Source organism: Mustela nivalis (genome assembly GCF_964662115.1).
Source record: "Mustela nivalis genome assembly, chromosome: 14".
NCBI lineage: Eukaryota > Metazoa > Chordata > Mammalia > Carnivora > Mustelidae > Mustela > Mustela nivalis.
In genome coordinates this window covers 91,572,221-91,591,706 of record NC_139033.1, presented here as the reverse complement: position 1 = coordinate 91,591,706, position 19,486 = coordinate 91,572,221, and the positions used below count along the sequence as shown (strand labels likewise).

General features: G+C 44.8%; 1 protein-coding gene across 1 annotated transcript in view; it reads left to right on the top strand.

The window, feature by feature from the left end:
- Positions 1–19,486, top strand: part of MYO18B (myosin XVIIIB) — a 250,379-nt gene that overhangs the window by 84,562 nt on the left and 146,331 nt on the right. The window contains exons 21-22 of the mRNA XM_082698791.1: positions 433–542; positions 17,077–17,142. Of these exons, the coding sequence (XP_082554917.1) occupies positions 433–542; positions 17,077–17,142 (176 nt within the window). The remainder of the gene's footprint in view (positions 1–432; positions 543–17,076; positions 17,143–19,486) is intronic.

Sequence of the window (19,486 nt, the reverse complement as noted above, 5' to 3'; positions counted from 1 at the left end):
ATGCAGCCTATCCATGTAGCCTATGGGGTGGTCATAAATGGTAGACAAAAAAATTGTTCCCATTGTCAAGGAAGTTTTCAGCAAAGCCGATCTGGCATCTTCCCTGCAGTGGTCCAAGGAGACTTTTGACAAAGGCACACAGTATGACCCTCCAGGGGCAGACAAGAGTGCTGCTTTTTCAAGTGTTCAGTGGAGCATTTTATAGGGTTTGGGTACTGGGGAACACATTTGTAAAATGCTGATTGAACCCAATCTGTTAAGTTGACAAGTGGGGAAACTGAGGTCCCAAGAAGTGAGTCTACTCAGCAAGTTCACTGACAGGCTGGGAGCAGGGCCGGGGCTGCCTGCGAGTCAGGACCCGGGCTGGTCTTCTCACTTGGACTCCTATTCTTCTGCTTGCTCTGGCCCCGCCCCCACCTCCCCTCCCACCAGGCTACGCTGACCACGTGGGGCTCCCTCAGTTCCGCCGGCAATTCCAGGTGCTGGACCCTGTCCTCATGAAGAAGCTCATGTTGGCCTCCGAGGGAATAGACGAGAGGAAGGTATGTGGGACAAGAGGGGGTGCAGGGCCCTGGGTGCTTCTGTTCCATAGGGATTGCCCCGGAGGGGCATCTGGACCAGCAGGGATCAGAGACCCGGGCCCTAGGGGCAAAAGTGAGGGCAGAATGAGGTTTGTCTCAGGCCCCTGCTCCAGACTGCACCCCCCGCCCCCGCACTGTAACTTAGGGATGGCCTCCTGAAGCCCTGCGTGAGGAAGTGTGGGAGGACACTATTAAGGCCATGAGAAGAGTGCATGCACACTAGAAGGTCCCCAAGCCAGATGAAAGCCACACTTTCCAAAAGGAGTTCCACTCAGCACCAGAACCCCAGGGTAGTCTGTGAAAAGAGAACTTCACAGTCCCCAGTGTTCAGGAAGTACTTCACACCAGAGCCCCCCCCCCCCCATCTTAGAGAATCATCATGAATGTTGCCTCAGGACTTTTGCACTAGCTCTTCCCTTTCTCCGGAGCACTCTTGGCTGGTGCCATCTTGCTATTCATATTCTGGCTCAGAGCTCCTCACATCGTCCTGTTCTAATGTGCATGTAGCCCTTCCCTCTGAAATTGTGTTCATTTCTTACATGCTTTCTGGCTTAGGGCAAGGGCTCAATAAATTGTCCATTGAATGAATGAATGAATGAATGAATGAATACAAATGCATCACTTTATATTTCTGCCCTGGTGTGTTTCCTTTCTCCAACTCCACCATAAACCCCCATGGCTAGGACCTTGTCTTTATGCTAGTGTCAAGCCATCGATAGATATTTTTGCCAGGAATGACCACTGGTCGGTCAATGATCACAGAGCCTTTTAGAATTTGCAAAACCTGCCTCCTCCTGACAGCCTTGCAAACCGAGAGCCATTGTGTCCCTCTTCCAGATGAGAAAATGGAACCTCAGCGAGATGAATTGCCTCTCCCGAGGCCACACAGCCAAGTATTTGTGGGTTTTGTCTGTGAACCCATGTTTGTGGCTTCCAGGGGGGCAGCTGAGAGAGCAGGGCTCCAGAGTCAAACAGGGCCGCCATTTGCTCCCGACTGGGGCTGCGTGAACGTAAGCGAGCTGTGGCATCTTTCTGTCTCAGTCTTCTCCTCTGTAAAGTGGACAAGACAATAATGCCTCCCTGTAGAGAGTGGTTTTTTTTTTTTTAATAGTTTATTTATTTGACAGACAGAAATCACAAGTAGGCAGAGAGGCAGGCACAGAGAGAGGGGGAGGCAGGCTCCCCGATGAGAGAGAGCCTGATGCAGGGCTCGATCCCAGGGTCCTGAGCCGAAGGCAGAGGCTTTAATCCACTGAGCCACCCAGGTGCCCCTGTAGAGAGTGTTTTGAGGATTACACGCAGTGGTGGAGTTCATGGGCTCAGCACGGGGCTCAGTGTACATGAACTGTCATCATCATCATGAACGTCAGTACTGGATCGGGACCCTCTTGCAAGACCAGAGGGATGGCAACTGAGCCACACAGACCTCATATTCACAACCCCATTGAGACTCCACCTGCAGGGGAGTGTGCCCCCATGTCTCTGAGATCATCGGCACTGGAACACTCAGTCGGAGGGTCATGAGGCAAGAAGAGTAAATGGAGTCCCAATTCTTAGGTCCTTCATGGCTTTTTGCTGTGGTAGAGACCAGGGCACAGGTCCCTTTCTGCCAACAAGGCAGGGCCTTCTACATAGCCCTCCTAACTCACCATAGGGAGGGGACATCAGACCTGACTGGTGTGGTGCAGGGAAATCCCCTCCCTTGGTGGCAGCCCCTTTAGAAAGTCCTGAAGCTGCCGGGCTTGATGCCACCAGCCAGTCTATACCAATCTTCATGTGGGGTTCCTTGTCCTTGGTCACCCCCCACTTGATCTGTGTCCCGAGCATCTGGAATGGAGCCATGGAAAAGGTCCTAGGCTCTTCTGCAGTCAAAAACAGCCCGATGTGGGGTGTGGGGGAGTTTGCTGCGGGGGCAATAGGTAGAGCATATGGTAGCATGCTATTCTGGACGACTCAGCGGTCCTCTGTTGTAGCCAAGCCGAAACCACCTCCATACGCATGCTGGAGGGCCTCAGAAAATGGAAAATTACAAGTGGAATGGACTTGGCTGGGAGTTTTCACTTCTTCTTATTCTTTTTATTTGCTCACAAATTTCATTTGCTACAGCATAGAATTTTGGTAGCAACAAAAGGAAACACAACCCTGCTTCTTATGAAAAAGCTGATAAATATTCATTTTCCAGGCAACGTGATACACCATGAATTATACATGAACACGTGCTTGGGTGGGCAAACTGTCAGCTTCTGTGTGCAAAGCAGTTAAGACCTCAGGATTTCAGAAGACAAGTTTGACAGTGAAGAAAGGTCAATATGGTCATCAGACACTAGATGGCAGCAGAGAGAATTCATTGGCAGGGTGTGAAAGGGGCCCTGATGAGGTCCCCTGTGGGTCTAGTATGTGGCACCCCCATGGGACTCTTCCCTAACAATGGACACTCATTTGGTGGGCACCTGCTGGATTATTTGTGTCCCTTGAACAAAAAGAGCACATGCCTTGTACCATGTATGCGCAAACTCATTGCAACACAGGCACGAGGTGAAAAAATTTCAGATGCTTCGCCTGAAATAGACCTCAAAAGATAGAGTCTTCCCACTCTGGGAATTATCCCCATTTTGCAGCAGAGGCAACTGAGGCCATCACTGCCTAGCCGGTACTGATGGAGCTGTGATTTGAACCCAGGCTTTCAGATTCTGCGCACAAGGCTTGCTTTCTTTTTTTCTTTATTTTGACTATTGTAGCCCAGTACACACGGCATCAGATTTATCATTGTAGCCATTTTTAAGTGTCCGGTTCAGTGGGATTGAGCACATTCATTTCGTTGTGCAAGCATCACCACCGTCCATCTCCAGCACCTCTGTTGTCTCCTAAAACTGAAGCTCTGCCCCCATGAAACACGGACCCCTCATTCTCCTTCAGCCCCTGGCAGCTGCCATTCTGCTTTCTGTCTCTATGCAATTGATAGCTCTACCTCGTATAAGTAGAATCACACAGTACTTTTCTTTTTGTGATTGGTTGATTGCACTTCGCAGAATTCCCATAGATTCATCCATATCTTAGCAGGTGTCAGAACCTCCTTCCTTTTAAAGATGAGTAGTATTCTGTTGTGTGTATCTATGGAGGATTTTCCTTATCCATCTGTCAATGGACCCTTGAGTCACTTCTGCCTTTTGGCCATTGTAAAAAATGCTGCTAAGAACATGGGTGTACAGATAGCTCTTGGACACTCTGCTTTCATTTCTTCTGGGGTATATGCCCAGACATGGGATTTCTGGGTCATATGGTAATCCCGTGTTTAATTTTTTGAGAAAAATGCCACACTGTTTTCCACAGTGGCTGCCCCATTTTCTATTCCCACCAACAGTGCACGTGGGTTCCAATTTCTCCACACACTTGCTAGCACTGGTTGTTTTCTATTGTTTTGGTTTTTGTTTTGATGGGAGCCATCCGAAGGCGGGTGAAGTGGCATCCCACTGTGGTTTTTATTTGTATTTCCTCGATGATCCATGAGGTGGAGCATCTTTTTGTGTTCACATAAGACTTTTGAATGGGAGCCCTTTGAGGATAGGCAGGGGGTCTAGTGAATTTCTATACAGAATATGCCATCCGTAATATGTTAATTTAAAATCATTATCTTTGATTCCGTTCAGCTTTCACCAAGTGTCTGCTTTGCATTAGGCCCTGTGCTGGATGCCAGAGATACTGGGATAGACAGAACATGGTCTCATTGGGTGAGGGAAAGACTCAGACAGGCTCTTTCTATGCAGAACAATGTCTTTGGGACACCCCAGGGAACACCACTAAAATGTTTGATGTTTGCAGTCAGGGTGGGGGGTTATTCAGGGAAGACTCCTCAGAGGAGGTGATGATTGACCTGAGCCCTATGGGACAATTTGGAGGAATTAGATAGGAGAAAGAGTGAAGACAACCCATACTGTGTATGGCATGTGCAAAGGTCCAGTGGTGAGGTTGCATGGCTTGTTTAGTATGGCTGGAGCACAAAGGATGTCATGCATCAAGAAGAGAGACTGAGGGTATTGTCAGGGCCCAGACTAAGGATCCTTGTTGGCAGGACGAGAGAATCTGGGCTTTATCTGCTGGCCAGTGATGGTCAGCTGAGAAGTTATTGGTAAAGGCATGGCTTAGAAATCTGATCTTCATTATTTGAACTGGCTTAAGCAAAATGATGAAGGAAGTCCTGTCCACTCTGACCTTCTGTGGTCTGGTCTAGGGAGTGGTATCCTCACTCCGATCTCCAGATGTTTAGGCTGTCCCTGTCCCATCCTGACACCCAGGCACATGCTCGGTTCTCCAAAATGATCCTGTCCCCCGATCTGATCACCTTAGGTCTCATTCCTCTCCCCTAGGTTATCCTGTCTAGCTAAGATTATGCAGCTGCCTGCACTGAAGCCCACCCAGAATGACCACAAATGGTAGAATCTCAGGCAGGTCACTCAAGGAGTTCTGTTAGCTCACCTTGGCCATGTCCCAGCTTCTGGTCTCTTCGATCTCTCTGCTGCTTAGGCAGGACTTGCCCAGTCTCCTCGATCGATGTGAGGAAACCCCAGGGCCTGCCCTCTTCTCCTAGAGTGCTGAAGTGTTGATTGATTTTAACCAACAAAATCTGTCCCTGCAGGCGTGATCTGAAGAACACAATTAAGGGATGTCATCTATCTTCTTGATGACAGCCACTCTTGTTCCATTTCAGACCTTTGTGGACACCCCCAATTTCCTCTGAATTTGTCTGAGCCCCTCTCTGCTGGGGAAGGACCCCTAGGAGCCCAGGGCTAGGAGGGGGAGCTGCCCACTGAGCATTGCTGAACCATTATTCAGGCGTTCCCATGGCCTTAGCCCCTGCAATGTATTCACTATTCTTTTGTTGCCCACCTTACTGTCTTCCTCAAGTTGGGGTTTTCTGTTTTAATAATTGTACACATTTTCCATTCATTTTTTAAAAGATTTTGTTTATTTATTTGAGAGAGAGAGAGAGAGAGAGAGAGAGAAAGAGGGAGAGAGAGCACAAGTAGGTGAGGGACAGAGGGAGAAGCAGGCTCTGCTCTGAGTAGGAAGTCCAATGTGGGGGTTGATCCTGAGACTCTGGGATCATGACCTGAGCTGAAGGCAGATGCTTAACCAACTGAGTGATCCATGTACTCCTCCATTCGGTGTTAACCAACCCAACTGCGTGAGTGTGTGTGTGTGTGTGTGTGTGTGTGTGTGTGTTCACACAGCATTCTATAGACAGTTATGAGCATATGCAGTTAAATAATAGAGACATAGTCCCACCCTTATGGGTTGATTTCATCATTTTTCAGTGGTTGAAAGCATGCAGTTTAGAATCAGACAGACATGTACTCAAATCCTTGTTTATGCCATCTCTCCATTCATCCTTACCCCTTTTATATCTGATAGCTGTATGAACACGGACAACACTCCTAGGGCATAACAAAGTGCCTGGCACCTAGAAGGTACACAACAGATGGCAGCCATTGGGCCATGGTGACCACTAGGTCATGTTGTGTGTTTCAGGAAAGAGGCGCTGTGCTCTCACACCCAAATGGCTCCCCGAATGAACATTTGATTCCACAGACACAGATTCTTGACACCATCCTACTTGCCAAGGTGTGATTTGGGGAAGGATTCCCATCCCTGGCTCTCCATTATTCCTGGAGTCTCTCATTGCCTTTCTGGCATGTCCAGGTTAATGTGAGAAGTCAGACCACATGCTTATTGGATGCATTCTTGTTGAATATTGGAGAGAAAACTCTTTGCAATATTCTAGGACATAACAGGGCTCTGTAAGTGGAGGCCATGAGCTAGGCTTCTCCCACGTGGTTCAAGGACTCATAATCTGAGCCTGGGAGGGTGAAGGGGAAAGATGTGTCATCACTCCATAGAGCCCAGGAGGACCTGGTAACCTCTGAACCTCTACCAGTTATTAGGACTTGCTGTAGTGGATCATGAGTCAGGCATGAGTGAGAATTCTGCATTATGATAGTTGCTTGGAGGTCTATGTTAAGGCACACATTGAAGCCCATGAAGGGTTTCTACTGATTAATTTTTTCGTTTGTTTCCTTGAGAGCTTAGGCCATCACTTTCCAATTTCTTTTTATGTTTGATTTTTTTTTTTTGGTTGAAGACTGGACATTTTAGATAATACATAATAGTATCTCCAGATTCTGATCTTTCCCCAATTATTTAGTAATGTACGTGGGCTAGATTTATGGAGTCTGCCTTCCCCACGGTATGAGATTATTGATGTCTCTGCTTGGGTTTTTCAGTCCTGTTTTAATTATAAATCCTGGATTCTTAGGGGCTGCCCCTTTGTCAGCAGAGCGTAATGGATGGCACAGGTTGTAATCAAACACTGTGAATCTGGGAGGCTTTCCCTGATACAGATGGAGCTATATGTGGGTTGAGAACTGTAGTCAATGGTCAGACACTCACCGTTGTGCCACAGATTGGATTCTTTGGCCCTTTCACAGATTTTCTGTCTGTGTACATGACCTTGCCTTTAGATAGGGATGTGTTGATAGCTGGGGGTTCTCTCACCTGGGCCTGCGTGTAGCCTCAAGCCTGTGTGTGACCTTCCAGATGGCAGGAACATGGGGGGGCTTGTCAAGGCCCACAGGGCTGTCCATTCCCCATGTGCCTTCACCAAGTTCATGGCTGGTCAATGTCCATTGCTTGCTCCAATCCAGATAACAATTTCAGGCTTGCTGTGCTATTGACCCTCTCCATTTCTTTGCTGCCACGATCATTACTGTGTCATTACTGACAATGATCCTGGGTGTGGAATTTTCCTGTTCTTAGCTCCATCTAAGTGAGCCCCCTCTGGCAACAAAGCCACTGGTTTTTACAGCTTGCCTCTCCCTGGGTGCATTACCATAGTGCAAGGGCTTGGTGGGGGACTGGGACAGCCCTGGTGGAGGTTGTTGCAATCTCCTGCTGTTCTTAACTGAGATTGAATAGCTGGGGTTTTTGGTTTTTTTTTTTTTTTGAACAAATGAGTCTCCATTTGTTGTATCCCCCTCGCTCAATTTCCAGAGTATTGAACTTGTTGCTTTCAAAAATTGTATCCATTTTTTAAATTAATTTATTTTTTTTAATAAACATACAATGTATTTTTATCCCCAGGGGTACAGGTCTGTGAATCGCCAGGTTTACACATTTCACAGCACTCATCATAGCACATACCCTCCCCAATGTCCATATCCCCACCACCCTCTCCTGTCCCCCCTCCCACCCTGCAACCCTCAGTCTGTTTTTTGAGATTGAGTCTTTTATGGTTTGTCTCCCTCCCAATCTTGTCTTCTTCATTTTTTCTTTTCCTACCCCCCCTACCCCCCACATTGCATCTCTACTTCCTCATATCAGGGAGGTCATATGACAGTTGTCTTTCTCTGATTGACTTATTTTGCTAAGCATAATACCCTCTAGTTCCATCCATGTCGTTGCAAATGCAAGATTTCATTTCTTTTGATGGCTGCGTAGTATTCCATTGTGTATATATACCACATCTTCTTTATCCAGTCATCTGTTGATGGACATCTAGGTTCTTTCCATAGTTTGGCTATTGTGGACATTGCTGCTATAAACATTCGGGTGCACGTGCCCCTTCGGAGCACCATCGTTTGTATCTTTAGGATATATACCCAGTAGTGCAATCGCTGGGGCATAGGGTAGCTCTGTTTTCAGTTTTTTGAGGAACCTCCATACCGTTTTCCAGAGTGGTTGCACCAGCTTGCATTCCCACCAACAGTGTAGGAGGGTTCCCCTCTCTCTGCATCCTTGCCAGCATCTGTCATTTCTTGACTTGTTAATTTTAGCCATTCTGACTGGTACGAGGTGGTATCTCATTGTGGTTTTGATTTGTACTTCCCTGATGCCGAGTGATATGGAGCACTTTTTCATGTGTCTGTTGGCCATCTGGATGTCTTCTTTGCAGAAATGTCTGTTCATGTCCTCTGCCCATTTCTTGATTGCATTATTTGTTCTTTGGGTGTTGAGTTTGCTAAGCTCTTTATAGATTTTGGATACTAGCCCTTTATCTGATATGCCATTTGCAAATATCTTCTCCCATTCTGTCAGTTGTCTTTTGGTTTTGTTAACTGTTTCCTTTGCTGTGCAAAAGCTTTTGATCTCGATGAAATCCCAATAGTTCATTTTTGCCCTTGCTTCTGTTGTCTTTGGTGATGTTCCTAGGAAGAAGTTGCTGCGGTTGAGGTAAAAGAGGTTGTTGCCTGTGTTATCCTCAAGGATTTTGATGGATTCCTTTCTCACATTGAGGTCCTTCATCCATTTTGAGTCTATTTTTGTGTGTGGTTTAAGGAAATAGGCCAATTTCATTTTTCTGCATGTGGTTGTCCAATTTTCCCAGCACCATTTGTTGAAGAGGCTTTTTTCCATTGGACATTCTTTCCTGCTTTGTTGAAGATTAGTTGACCATAGAGTTGAGGGTCTATTTCTGGGCTTTCTATTCTGTTCCATTGATCTATGTGTCTGTTTTTGTGCCAGTACCATACTGTCTTGATGATGACAGCTTTGTAATAGAGCTTGAATTCTGGAATTGTGATGCCACCAACTTTGGCTTTCTTTTTCAATATTCCTTTGGCTATTCGAGGTCTTTTCTGGTTCCATATAAATTTTAGGATTGTTTGTTCTATTTCTTTGGAAAAAAATGGATGGGATTTTGATAGGGATTGCATTAAATGTGTAGATTGCTTTAGGTAGAATAGACATTTTCACAATATTTGTTCTTTCAACCTATAAGCATGGAACATTTTTCCATTTCTTTGTGTCTTCCTCAGTTTCTTTCATGAGTACTTTATAGTTTTCTGAGTATAGATTCTTTGCCTCTTTGGTTAGGTTTATTCCTAGGTATCTTATCATTTTAGGTGCAATTGCAAATGGTACTGACTCCTTAATTTCTCTTTCTTCTGTCTTGTTGTTAGTGTAAAGAAATGCAACTGATTTCTGTGCATCGACTTTATATCCTGACACTTTACTGAATTCCTATACAAGTTCTAGCAGTTTTGGAGTGGAGCCTTTTGGGCTTTACACATATTGTATCATATCATCTGCAAAGAGTGATAGTTTGACTTCTTTGCTGATTTGGATGCCTTTAATTTCTTTTTGTTATCTGATTGCTGAGGCTAGGAATTCTAGTACTATGTTGAACAGCAGTGGTGATAACGGACATCCTTGCCATATTCCTGACCTTAGCGGAAAAGCTTTCAGTTTTTCTCCATTGAGAATGATATTTGCAGTGTGTTTTTCATAGATGGCTTTGATAATATTGAGGTATGTGCCCTCTATCCCTACACTTTGAAGAATTTTAATCAGGAAGGGATGCTGCACTTTGTCAAATGCTTTTTCAGCATCTACTGAGAGTATCATATGGTTCTTATTCTTTCTTTTATTAATGTATTGTATCACATTGATTGATTTGTGGATGTTGAACCAACCTTGCAGTCCTGGGATGAATCCCACTTGATTGTGGTGAATAATCCTTTTAATGTGCTGTTGGGTTCTATTGGCCAGTATTTTGGTGAGAATTTTCGCATCTGTGTTCATCAAGGATATTGGTCTGTAATTCTCTTTTTTGATGGGATCCTTGTCTGGTTTTGGGATCAAGGTGATGCTGGCTTCATAAAATGAGTTTCGAAGTTCTCCTTCCATTTCTATTTTTTGGAACAGTTTCAGGAGAATAAGAATTAGTTCTTCTTTAAATGTTTGGTAGAATTCTTCTGGGAAGCCATCTGGCCCTGGACTTTTGTAGTTTGGAGATTTTTGATGACTGTTTCAATCTCCTTACTGGTTATGGGTCTGTTCAGGTTTTCTATTTCTTCCTGATTCAGTTGTGGTAGTTTATATGTCTCTAGAAATGTATCCATTTCTTCCAGATTGTCAAATTTGTTGGTGTAGAGTTGCTCATAGTATGTTCTTATAATTGTTTGTATTTCTTTGGTGTTGGTTGTGATCTTTCCTCTTTCATTCATGATTTTATTTATTTGGGTCCTTTCTATTTTCTTTTTGATAAGTCTGGCCAGGGGTTTGTCAATCTTATCAATTCTTTCAAAGAACCAGCTCCTAGTTTCGTTGATTTGTTCTGTTGTTTTTTTAGTTTCTATTTCATTGATTTCTGCTCTGATCTTTACGATTTCTCTTCTCTTGCTGGGTTTAGGCTTTCTTTGTTGTTCTTTCTCCAGCTCCTTTAGGTGTAGGGTTAGGTTGTGTATTTGAGACCTTTCTTGTTTCTTGAGAAAGGTTTGAACCGCTATATATTTTCCTCTCAGGACTGCCTTTGTTGTTTTACAGATTTCGAACCGTTGTGTTTTCATTATCATTTGTTTCCATGAATTTTTTCAATTCTTCTTTAATTTCCTGGTTGACCCATTCATTTTTTTAGAAGGATGTTGTTTAGTCTCCATGTATTTGGGTTCTTTCCAAATTTCCTTTTGTAATTGAGTTCTAGCTTCAGAGCATTGTGATCTGAAAATATGCAGGGAATGATCTCAATCTTTTGCAACCGGTTGAGACCTGATTTATGACCCAGGATGTGGTATATTCTGGAGAATGTTCCATGTGCACTAGAGAAGAATGTATAAGCTGTTGCTTTGGGATGGAATGTTCTGAATATATCTATGATGTCCATCTGTTCCAGTGTGTCATTTAAGGCCTTTATTTCCTTGTTGATCTTTTGCTTAGATGATCTATTTCAGTGAGGGGAGTGTTAAAGTCCCCTACTATTATTGTATTATTGTTGATGTATTTCTTTGATTTTGTTATTAATTGCTTTATATAGTTGTCTGCTCCCATGTTAGGGGCATAGGTACTTAAAATTGTTAGGTCTTCTTGTTGGACATACCCTTTCAGTATGATATAGTGTCTTTCCTCATCTCTTATTATAGTCTTTGGCTTAAAATCTAATAGATCTGATATAAGGATTGCCACCCCAGCTTTCTTCTGATGTCCATTAGCATGGTACATTGTTTTCTACCCCCTCACTTTAAATCTGGAGGTGTCTTCGGGTCTAAAATGAGGTTTTTGTAGGCAGCATATTGATGGGTTTTGTTTTTTTATCCATTCTGATACCCTGTGTCTTTTGATTGGGGCATTTAGCCCATTAACATTCAGGGTAACTTTTGAGAGATATTAATTTAGTGCCATTGTATTGCCTGTAAGGTGACTGTTACAGTATATTGTCTCTGTTTCTTTCTGGTCTACTACTTTTAGGGTCTCTCTTTGCTTAGAGGACCCTTTTCAATATTTCCTGTAGAGCTGGTTTGGTGTTTGCAAATTCTTTCAGTTTTTGTTTGTCCTGGAAGTTTTTTTTTTTTTTTTTTTTTTTTATCTCTCTTTCTATTTTCAATGATAGCCTAGCTGGATATAGTATTCTTGGCTGCAAGTTTTTCTCATTTAGTGCTCTGAATATATCATGCCAGTTCTTTCTGGCTTGCCAGGTCTCTGTGGATAGGTCCACTGCCAATCTAATGTTTTTACCCTTGTATGTTACAGACTTCTTTTCCCGAGCTGCTTTCAGGATTTTCTCTTTGTCGCTAAGACTTGTAAATTTTACTATGAGGTGATGAGGTGTGGACCTATTTTCATTGATTTTGAGGGGCATTCTTAGCATCTCCTGGATTTTGATGTTTCTTCCCTTTGCCATATTAGGGAAATTCTCTACAATATTGCTCTCCAATATACCCTCTGCACCCCTCTCTCTTTCTTCTTCTTCTGGAATCCCAATTATTCTAATGTTGTGTCGTCTTATGGTGTCGCTTATGTCTCGAATTCTCTCCTCGTGATCCAGTATTTGTCTCTCTTTTGCTCAGCTTCTTTATTCTCTGTCATTTGGTCTTCTATGTCACTAATTCATTCTTCTGCCTCATTTATCCTAGCAGTAAGAGCTTCCATTTTTTATTGTACCTCATTAATACCTTTTTAAATTTTAACTTGGTTAGATTTTAGTTGTTTTATTTCTCCAGAAATGGCTTTTATGCCTCCGGAGAGGGTTTCTCTAATATCTTCTATGCCTTTCTCGAGCCCGACTAGAACCTTGAGAATCATCATTCTGAACTCTAGATCTGTCATATTACCAATGTCTGTATTGATTAGGTCCCCAGCCTTTGGTACTGCCTCTTGTTCTTTTTTTTGTGGTGAGTTTTTCCGCCTTGTCATTTTGTCCAGATAAGATTTGCTTTCTCCTCCTCTGGAATTCCGCTGTTCTCCTTGGTGAGTGAAGTTGGTCTTGGCTGGGTTTCTTGTTGATCTTCTGGGGGAGGGGCCTGTTGTAGTGATTCTTTGCCCCAGGTGGAATTGCACTGCCCTTACCAGGGGCCGGGCTAAGTAATCCCCTCGGGTTTGCTTTTGGGAGCCTTTGTTCCCTGAACGCTTTCCGTAGAGTTCCGGAGGACAGGAGTGAAGATGGTGGCCTCCCAGTCTCTGGCTCGGAGGAGCCAAGAGCTCGGAGTCCCACTCCTCAGTGCACCCTCAGAGAAAAGCGCCCAACTGCCCCTGTCTCCCCGGCCTCTGGTCACGCTTTGCTCAATCGCTCGCACTTGGAGAAAAGCGCCCAGTTGCTTCCATCTCTGTGGCCTCCGGTCACGCTCCTAGCTCACCCAGCCTGGGACCGGTTCAAGGTAACCCTGAGATGAGAGCTCACCCCTTGGCTTTGTCGCTGTAGCCAGCTTCCCGGCTCTAATACCTGCAAGCTCTGTGACACTCAGCCACCCCCGGTCCTTCTGTGACCCTGTGGGACCTGGGTTTATGCTAACCCGCGTGGGCTTACCCCCGGTTTAGCCTCTGGAGCGATGTCCTTCTGTGGAGCAGACTTTTAAAAGTCCTGATTTTGTGCTCCATTGCTTTGCCGCTTGCTGGGAGCCAGCCCCTCCCCCCACGGTCTATCTTCCCGTCACTTTGGATTCACTTTTCCTCAGGTCCTACCTTTCAGAAAGAGATTGATTTTCTGTTTCTAGAATTGTTGCTCTTCTTCTCTTCGATTTTCCATTGGATTTGTAGGTGTTCACAAATAAGCTGATCTCCTGCTACCTGGTGTCGTCTAAGCCTGCTACTTATCCGCCCTGTATCCATTTTTATCACTGTTTTTTGGGAGGAACAGAGGATCTCTCAAGCTCCTTCCTACACCGTTCTCTAAGTCTCACTCCTACATGCTACCTTGCGACCTCATTAAAGCTCCACTCCATCCTTGGATGATGGGATGTGATGGCCCCATCTTGGAGAAGAGGACATGGGAGATCAGAGAGGATGTGTGGCATGCTCAGGGTCACACAGCCAGTGAGTAATGGGGCTGGAGAGGATCCCAGCATCAGAGGGCAGAGAACAAGCTCAGGAATCTGATTCCCTGGAGTTGTATCTCCCTCTGCCATTTCCTAGCACGTGATTTCATCACACGGGGCCTTGCTTTCTTTGCAAAACAGGCATCAAGTAGTATCTGTTGTGGAGGTTTGGAAATAAATGAGTTATGTGGAAAGCACCAAGAGCCATACTCAGACTCAAAGCACAGGAGCTAACTTTTCTTGGAGCGAAATGGCCAACATGTTATTCTGCATTCCATGTGGGGAGAGATAACCTCCAGCGTCTGTATAATGAGAGTGGAAGAGCTGATTCCTTAAAGAGGAGGGACAAGGAAGGACTCTGTTACAGTAATCCGAATTCTTGCCCTGTCTTCCATTAGCTGGCTGCTGGGTAGCGATGGACATTGTGTGGAAATAAATCTGATCACTGGTAATTGACTTAAAAGAAGGCCAATTTCGTATGGCTCAATCTAAGAGTAATATTCATCATGATAACAATATGAGCAATCAAGTGTAAAATCACTTCCAAAGACATTTACACAGAGTCTTAGTTCACCGGGCCAGCACCTGTATGGTGCTGCCATTTTGGCAGCGGGGAAAATGAGAGCAAGAAGGATGGTTCAGGGCCTGCAGCTCCCTGTTCACTCTATCCTTTGGGTCGTAAGCTTTCTTACCTATAAAATGAGATGAACAAGACAGAATGCCTTTGTTAGGCCTGCTCTTGGCTACGCAGACATCTACGGGGCTCTAAGAAAGTGGGGAGAAGGGAAAGTATCCTTGGATATTGGGTGATTGGGAGCACACTTGAGAAAAGGAGGCTTGGTTTGTGTTCTGTACACCTCTGCTAAGTTTAGACCAAGACTAACCCAGTAGGACTTACTCAAGGACTTTAGTAGGACTAACTCGTCATGTCTGTTGAGCACTTATCATGTGGGTGTGCCATGGAGTCTTCTGCAGGAACAACCACAGAACCTTCCAGAACAGATTCTGATATTTCTCCCTCATGTTTCTGAAGAGGAGTCTGGAGCGCAGAGCAAAGGGCTTGTCCAAGGTCACACAGTTATGAGTGGTAAAACCAGGCAGGATCTCCATCCAGGTGGATCTGCTTCCTCCAAATCCTGATTTTTTTTTTTTTTTTTTTTTTTTTTGCTTCAAACATCTACTCTGGGTGTTAACACTAAGGTCGACTCAGAAAAATTTCATTGGTTGTAGGTTTCATTTATTTTTTATCCATCCGTCTTATTTTCAGTCAATTTTTATTTTGTTTTGCTCTTGTGCAGAGAGAAAAGATGTTGTGTTTTGGATATATTGGTTTTTATGCATTCTGCTGCCTATAGCTCCCTGGGAACATTTTTGGCTAAAATGTAATAAGTAAAACCACTGAATTGGGGGGAAGGGCATTACGGAATGTTCTTCCAGGAGGTCAGAGGAGGAAAATTGCTCTTAGATGATAGGCTTGGACAAGACTTTTAATAAGCTTTTTTTTTTTTTAATAGTATCTTAGGAAATTTTCTGTGGTGCCAATGACCCATGTAACTGAAACTTATCTAATAAATTACACGAGCCCTGAATACCTTTTGTTTCTTGAATGTGCAGTTACTTTTCTGACCGTTTATTCCAGAAACAGACTGTGATTTTCAGTAAATGGAAGGTCCACGAAGAGTGGCGCAGAGGGGAATCACAGGCACCAAGGAAGCAGGTGTGACCTGTATTTTCCTGAGGGTACACATTTCTGGAAAGGCTGTTTCAGAACCCGCATATCTTGATGACAAAGGAAAATCCCATGACATGGCTGTGATTTGGCCAAGGCTGCGTTCAGGAAATGTCTCTGAGTGAATTTAGGTCTCCTGCATGGGCCTGCCCTTCTCCTTCTGCTCCCCCACGACCTCCAAAGGATGGCTCCTCTCCTTGTTCTCTCCATCTTTGTATTTATTGAGCTCCTACTGTGTGCCTAAGAGAGTACCAAGTGAAGCAGAGGAAATAAGAAATGAAGAAAATACAGCCTCCTCCAACCTGTACTCTGGGTCAGGCACAGACACTTAAGAGCCACACCATTTACTCAGGAAATATTTGTGAAGGTGAGGTCGTTTCTGGTAGGTAGAATGGGGGAAGGGTAGCGTCCTGGGCAGGCTGTCCCAGCAAACTTCAGGGATATAGCAGGTGATATTCCTAGTTGCCTAGGGACTTCTGGAGCCATCCTGGGCATGCAGGGAGGTTAAGTCATAGATGGTGTGATGTGGCCCAACAGACCTCAGTTCTAATCAGGCTCTGCCTCCATGTGACTTATAACCTTGGAGAAAGAACTTCACTGGTTTTTGTATTTTTAATTGTTAAATATACATAACATAATAAAAGTTATCACTTCATCTATTTTTTAAAAGATTTTTATTTATTTGAGAGAGGGAGGGTGAGAGAGAGTGTGTGAGTGACAGGGTGTGAGTGAGGGGCAGAGGGAGAGGGAGAAGCAGGCTCCCCCATGGAGCAGGGAGCCTGATGTGGGGCTTGACCCCAGGACTCTGGGATCATGACCTGAGCTGAAGGCAGATGCTTAACCTACTGACTGCGCCACCCGAGTGCCCCATTTCTTTCCCATTTAATGCAGATTAATATCTTCTTGGGTGTATATCCCACATTTTGTGTCTCCATTTTTTTGTGGACAGACCCTGGGTTGCTTCCACCTCTCTGCTTTTGTGAACAACCCTGCTACAAATGTGGGCATTCCACTATCTATTTAAGTCCCTGCTTTCACTTCTTCTGGGTAGACACCCAGGAGGAGAATTGCTAGAGCCTACGGTAATCCTGTATTTAATTTTAAAGGGCCTGCCATACTATTTTCCATAGCAGACACAAGTTTCACTAACTTTTGCATCTTTGGGTTTTGTTTTGTTTTTTCCTCTGTAAATGGGCGTGGTGGTGTGAGGACTCACCTCCGATTGCCAGGGTGATGCCAGGAGATGGTGTCTGTGAGGGTCCCAGCAGAGTGGATGGCACATAGTAGGTGCTCAATACATGCCCATCTTCTGCACTGGTCCGGGTGGGGTAAGGCTCTGCTGCTCGGACTCCCAGACATGTGGAACCATTCATTCTCTCTTTCCCAATGCTACAGCCAGCCAGCCGGCCTGACCTCCCATGGAAGTCTGTCTCATTCTGTCTCTCTTTAACTGTCCTCCTTCCTCCAGGCTGTGGAGGAGCTCCTTCAGACCCTGGACCTGGAAAAGAAGGCCGTGGTCATTGGGCACAGCCAAGTGAGTAAAGCTACTTTCTTAGGTCACCCCGTTCATCCCGTCGCAGACTCAGACGAGCCCTAATTCTTGTCCTACTTCACCATCCGCTAGCTCTGTGGGCCTACTTTTCAGCAAGCTGAAGACAAAGCTGGCCATTTTCTGCCCTGCTTATCTGAAAAGGCCTGGAAGATAACATAGGTATAATATGGGAGGAAATAACTTGGGAAATACCATTTGTAGAGGTTCGTTCCCCTCCCAGGAACCTCAGTGGTCTGGAAGCATTGACATCTTGCTCCTTAGTATGACTTTCAGAGCCTTTGGAAGACTTGCCATAAAACCTGAGAAGAAACACTCAGCTTCACTCAGAGCTTTGTAACTTTGACTTTGCAACCAACAATAACCAAACTATACTCCTGGCTGATTAGCAGCAGTAAGAGAAAAGTTAGAGCTCCACGAGAAGGCATGTGATTTTAATGTTGAGAGAAAGAGCATTTCTCAAATGGTGTTGAGCCAAAACCCTTTCCCATAACGTTTCAACATTTAGAGAAGAATTTCACAGAGTCCCCATATGCCCGTATGTCTTCTCAGCTTTCAAGAAGGAAAATATGGTATTTAGGGCTTCCCGAACTATTTGACCATGGGACTCTCACCCTTTTGTCTTTGTGGAAGACCCCTTATCATCTCCCAGAACTAGTGTTGATGGGCTCTAGTTTGGGAAGTAGGGTATAGAGACTGTGAACTCAACAGTCATGTGGTAGGCAGGGGAGAAGGGTCAAAGTTCAGGAGTAGAAATGAGAGAGAGAATAGACCAAGGGAAAAATTGCTCCATTCGCTTTCCCGCTCATCTTCTGATTGAAAAACACCAACTCATAAACCTTGTGAATCACCACATCCAGCTGCCATTTAAGGTGCTAGGGGCAGGGCCCTCATCTCCAAAAGCCCACCATGGTGGCATCACTGCCCATTAGCCATTCTTGGAACCCAGAGTAGCCTATCCCATCACACTCACTTCCTTGGAGAGCTCACAATCTTTCATACAATTCCTTGCCCCATCGACACACAAGCCTCTCCCTGCAGGCCTCTTGCTCCTGCTAAAATGTGTGGCAAGTGTGGTCTCAGTCTGATTTATCCCATTAAGATTTGGCAGCAACTGGACCTTTGTAGACCTTTCCTGTAGAGGGAACAAACCTGTGGGTCCCTGGGCTCCTGCCCGAGGCCAGGAGCTTTTCCTGGCCATTGCTGTTTTGTTCCTCGTTTCCCTCAAAACTTCCTGTGAGATAATTAGTAAATCCCTTCTTTACTGGACCTTTCAAAGTAAGCCCCTTTTCAAGCCCTTCCGGTTAGCTAGGAGTACTGAAACATACAGCTCCCATGAAAACTGGTATCGCCCTGAATCCCAGAGTCTTTTCAACACACTGTGAGTTCTGTTATTTATTAGTGGAAATGTATCACATAGTCTTTACCCATACAAAGGTCTTTATAGTCCAGAATCAGAGCACTTGCTCTTGAGCTCCAAATATGTCATCCCTGTGGGCAGAAATTCTCAAAATATGGTTCCTGGACCAGCCGCTGCAGCAGTAGCATCCCCTGAGAGCTTTCTAAAAACATCAAGGCTCAGATGCCCACCCCTCGTCCACCACCCCAGACCTAGTGAATCTGAAACTCCAGGGGTGTGGGACCCAGAAGTCTGACTTGTAACAAGCCCTCTAGGGGATCCCAGCACATGTTCACATTTGAGAACCACTGGTCTGGATAATTACGCAGGTTTTTTTTTTTTTCATGAATATAAAAATCAGCCTCTATCATCCCAGTGGCTATTGTAGAACAGGGAGGAAAGCAGAGGAGGAAAAGTCTTTGTACACATTTTCACATGGCGAGGGCAAGAAATCTAGAAGCCAAAACATCCCAATAACAACAACAAAAAAAAGCCATTGTTCTCAGGTAATACTTGGTATTCATTAAGAAATGGTCAAGAGCAAATTGAAGTCAGTGTATCGTTTGGAAGCCATGTTGGCCGGTAACCATTCAGGGGACATGAAAGTCTTAGGCATGGCAGGGTCAGACACTTCATAGGTGGGAAGGTCATGAAGAGGAGGAAAGAACAGGTGCATCTGGGCCATGCACCAGGGCTCCCCCACTTCCTAACTCTGTGAATCATGAGTGAGTGATTTAGCCTCTCTGAACCTCTGTCCCCTTATCTATAAAACGGAGCCACTGATTCCTGTCCCCCAGTGGGCTGTGGAAATCAGTCAGTTGTCACTTACTTGTGAAATGCATTTGTCAGTGGGGCGAGACATTTATCAAATAAGCTAACATTGTAGTGTTTAAAGAATGAATCTCCTCTAATCTGGAAAATGGCTGGGAC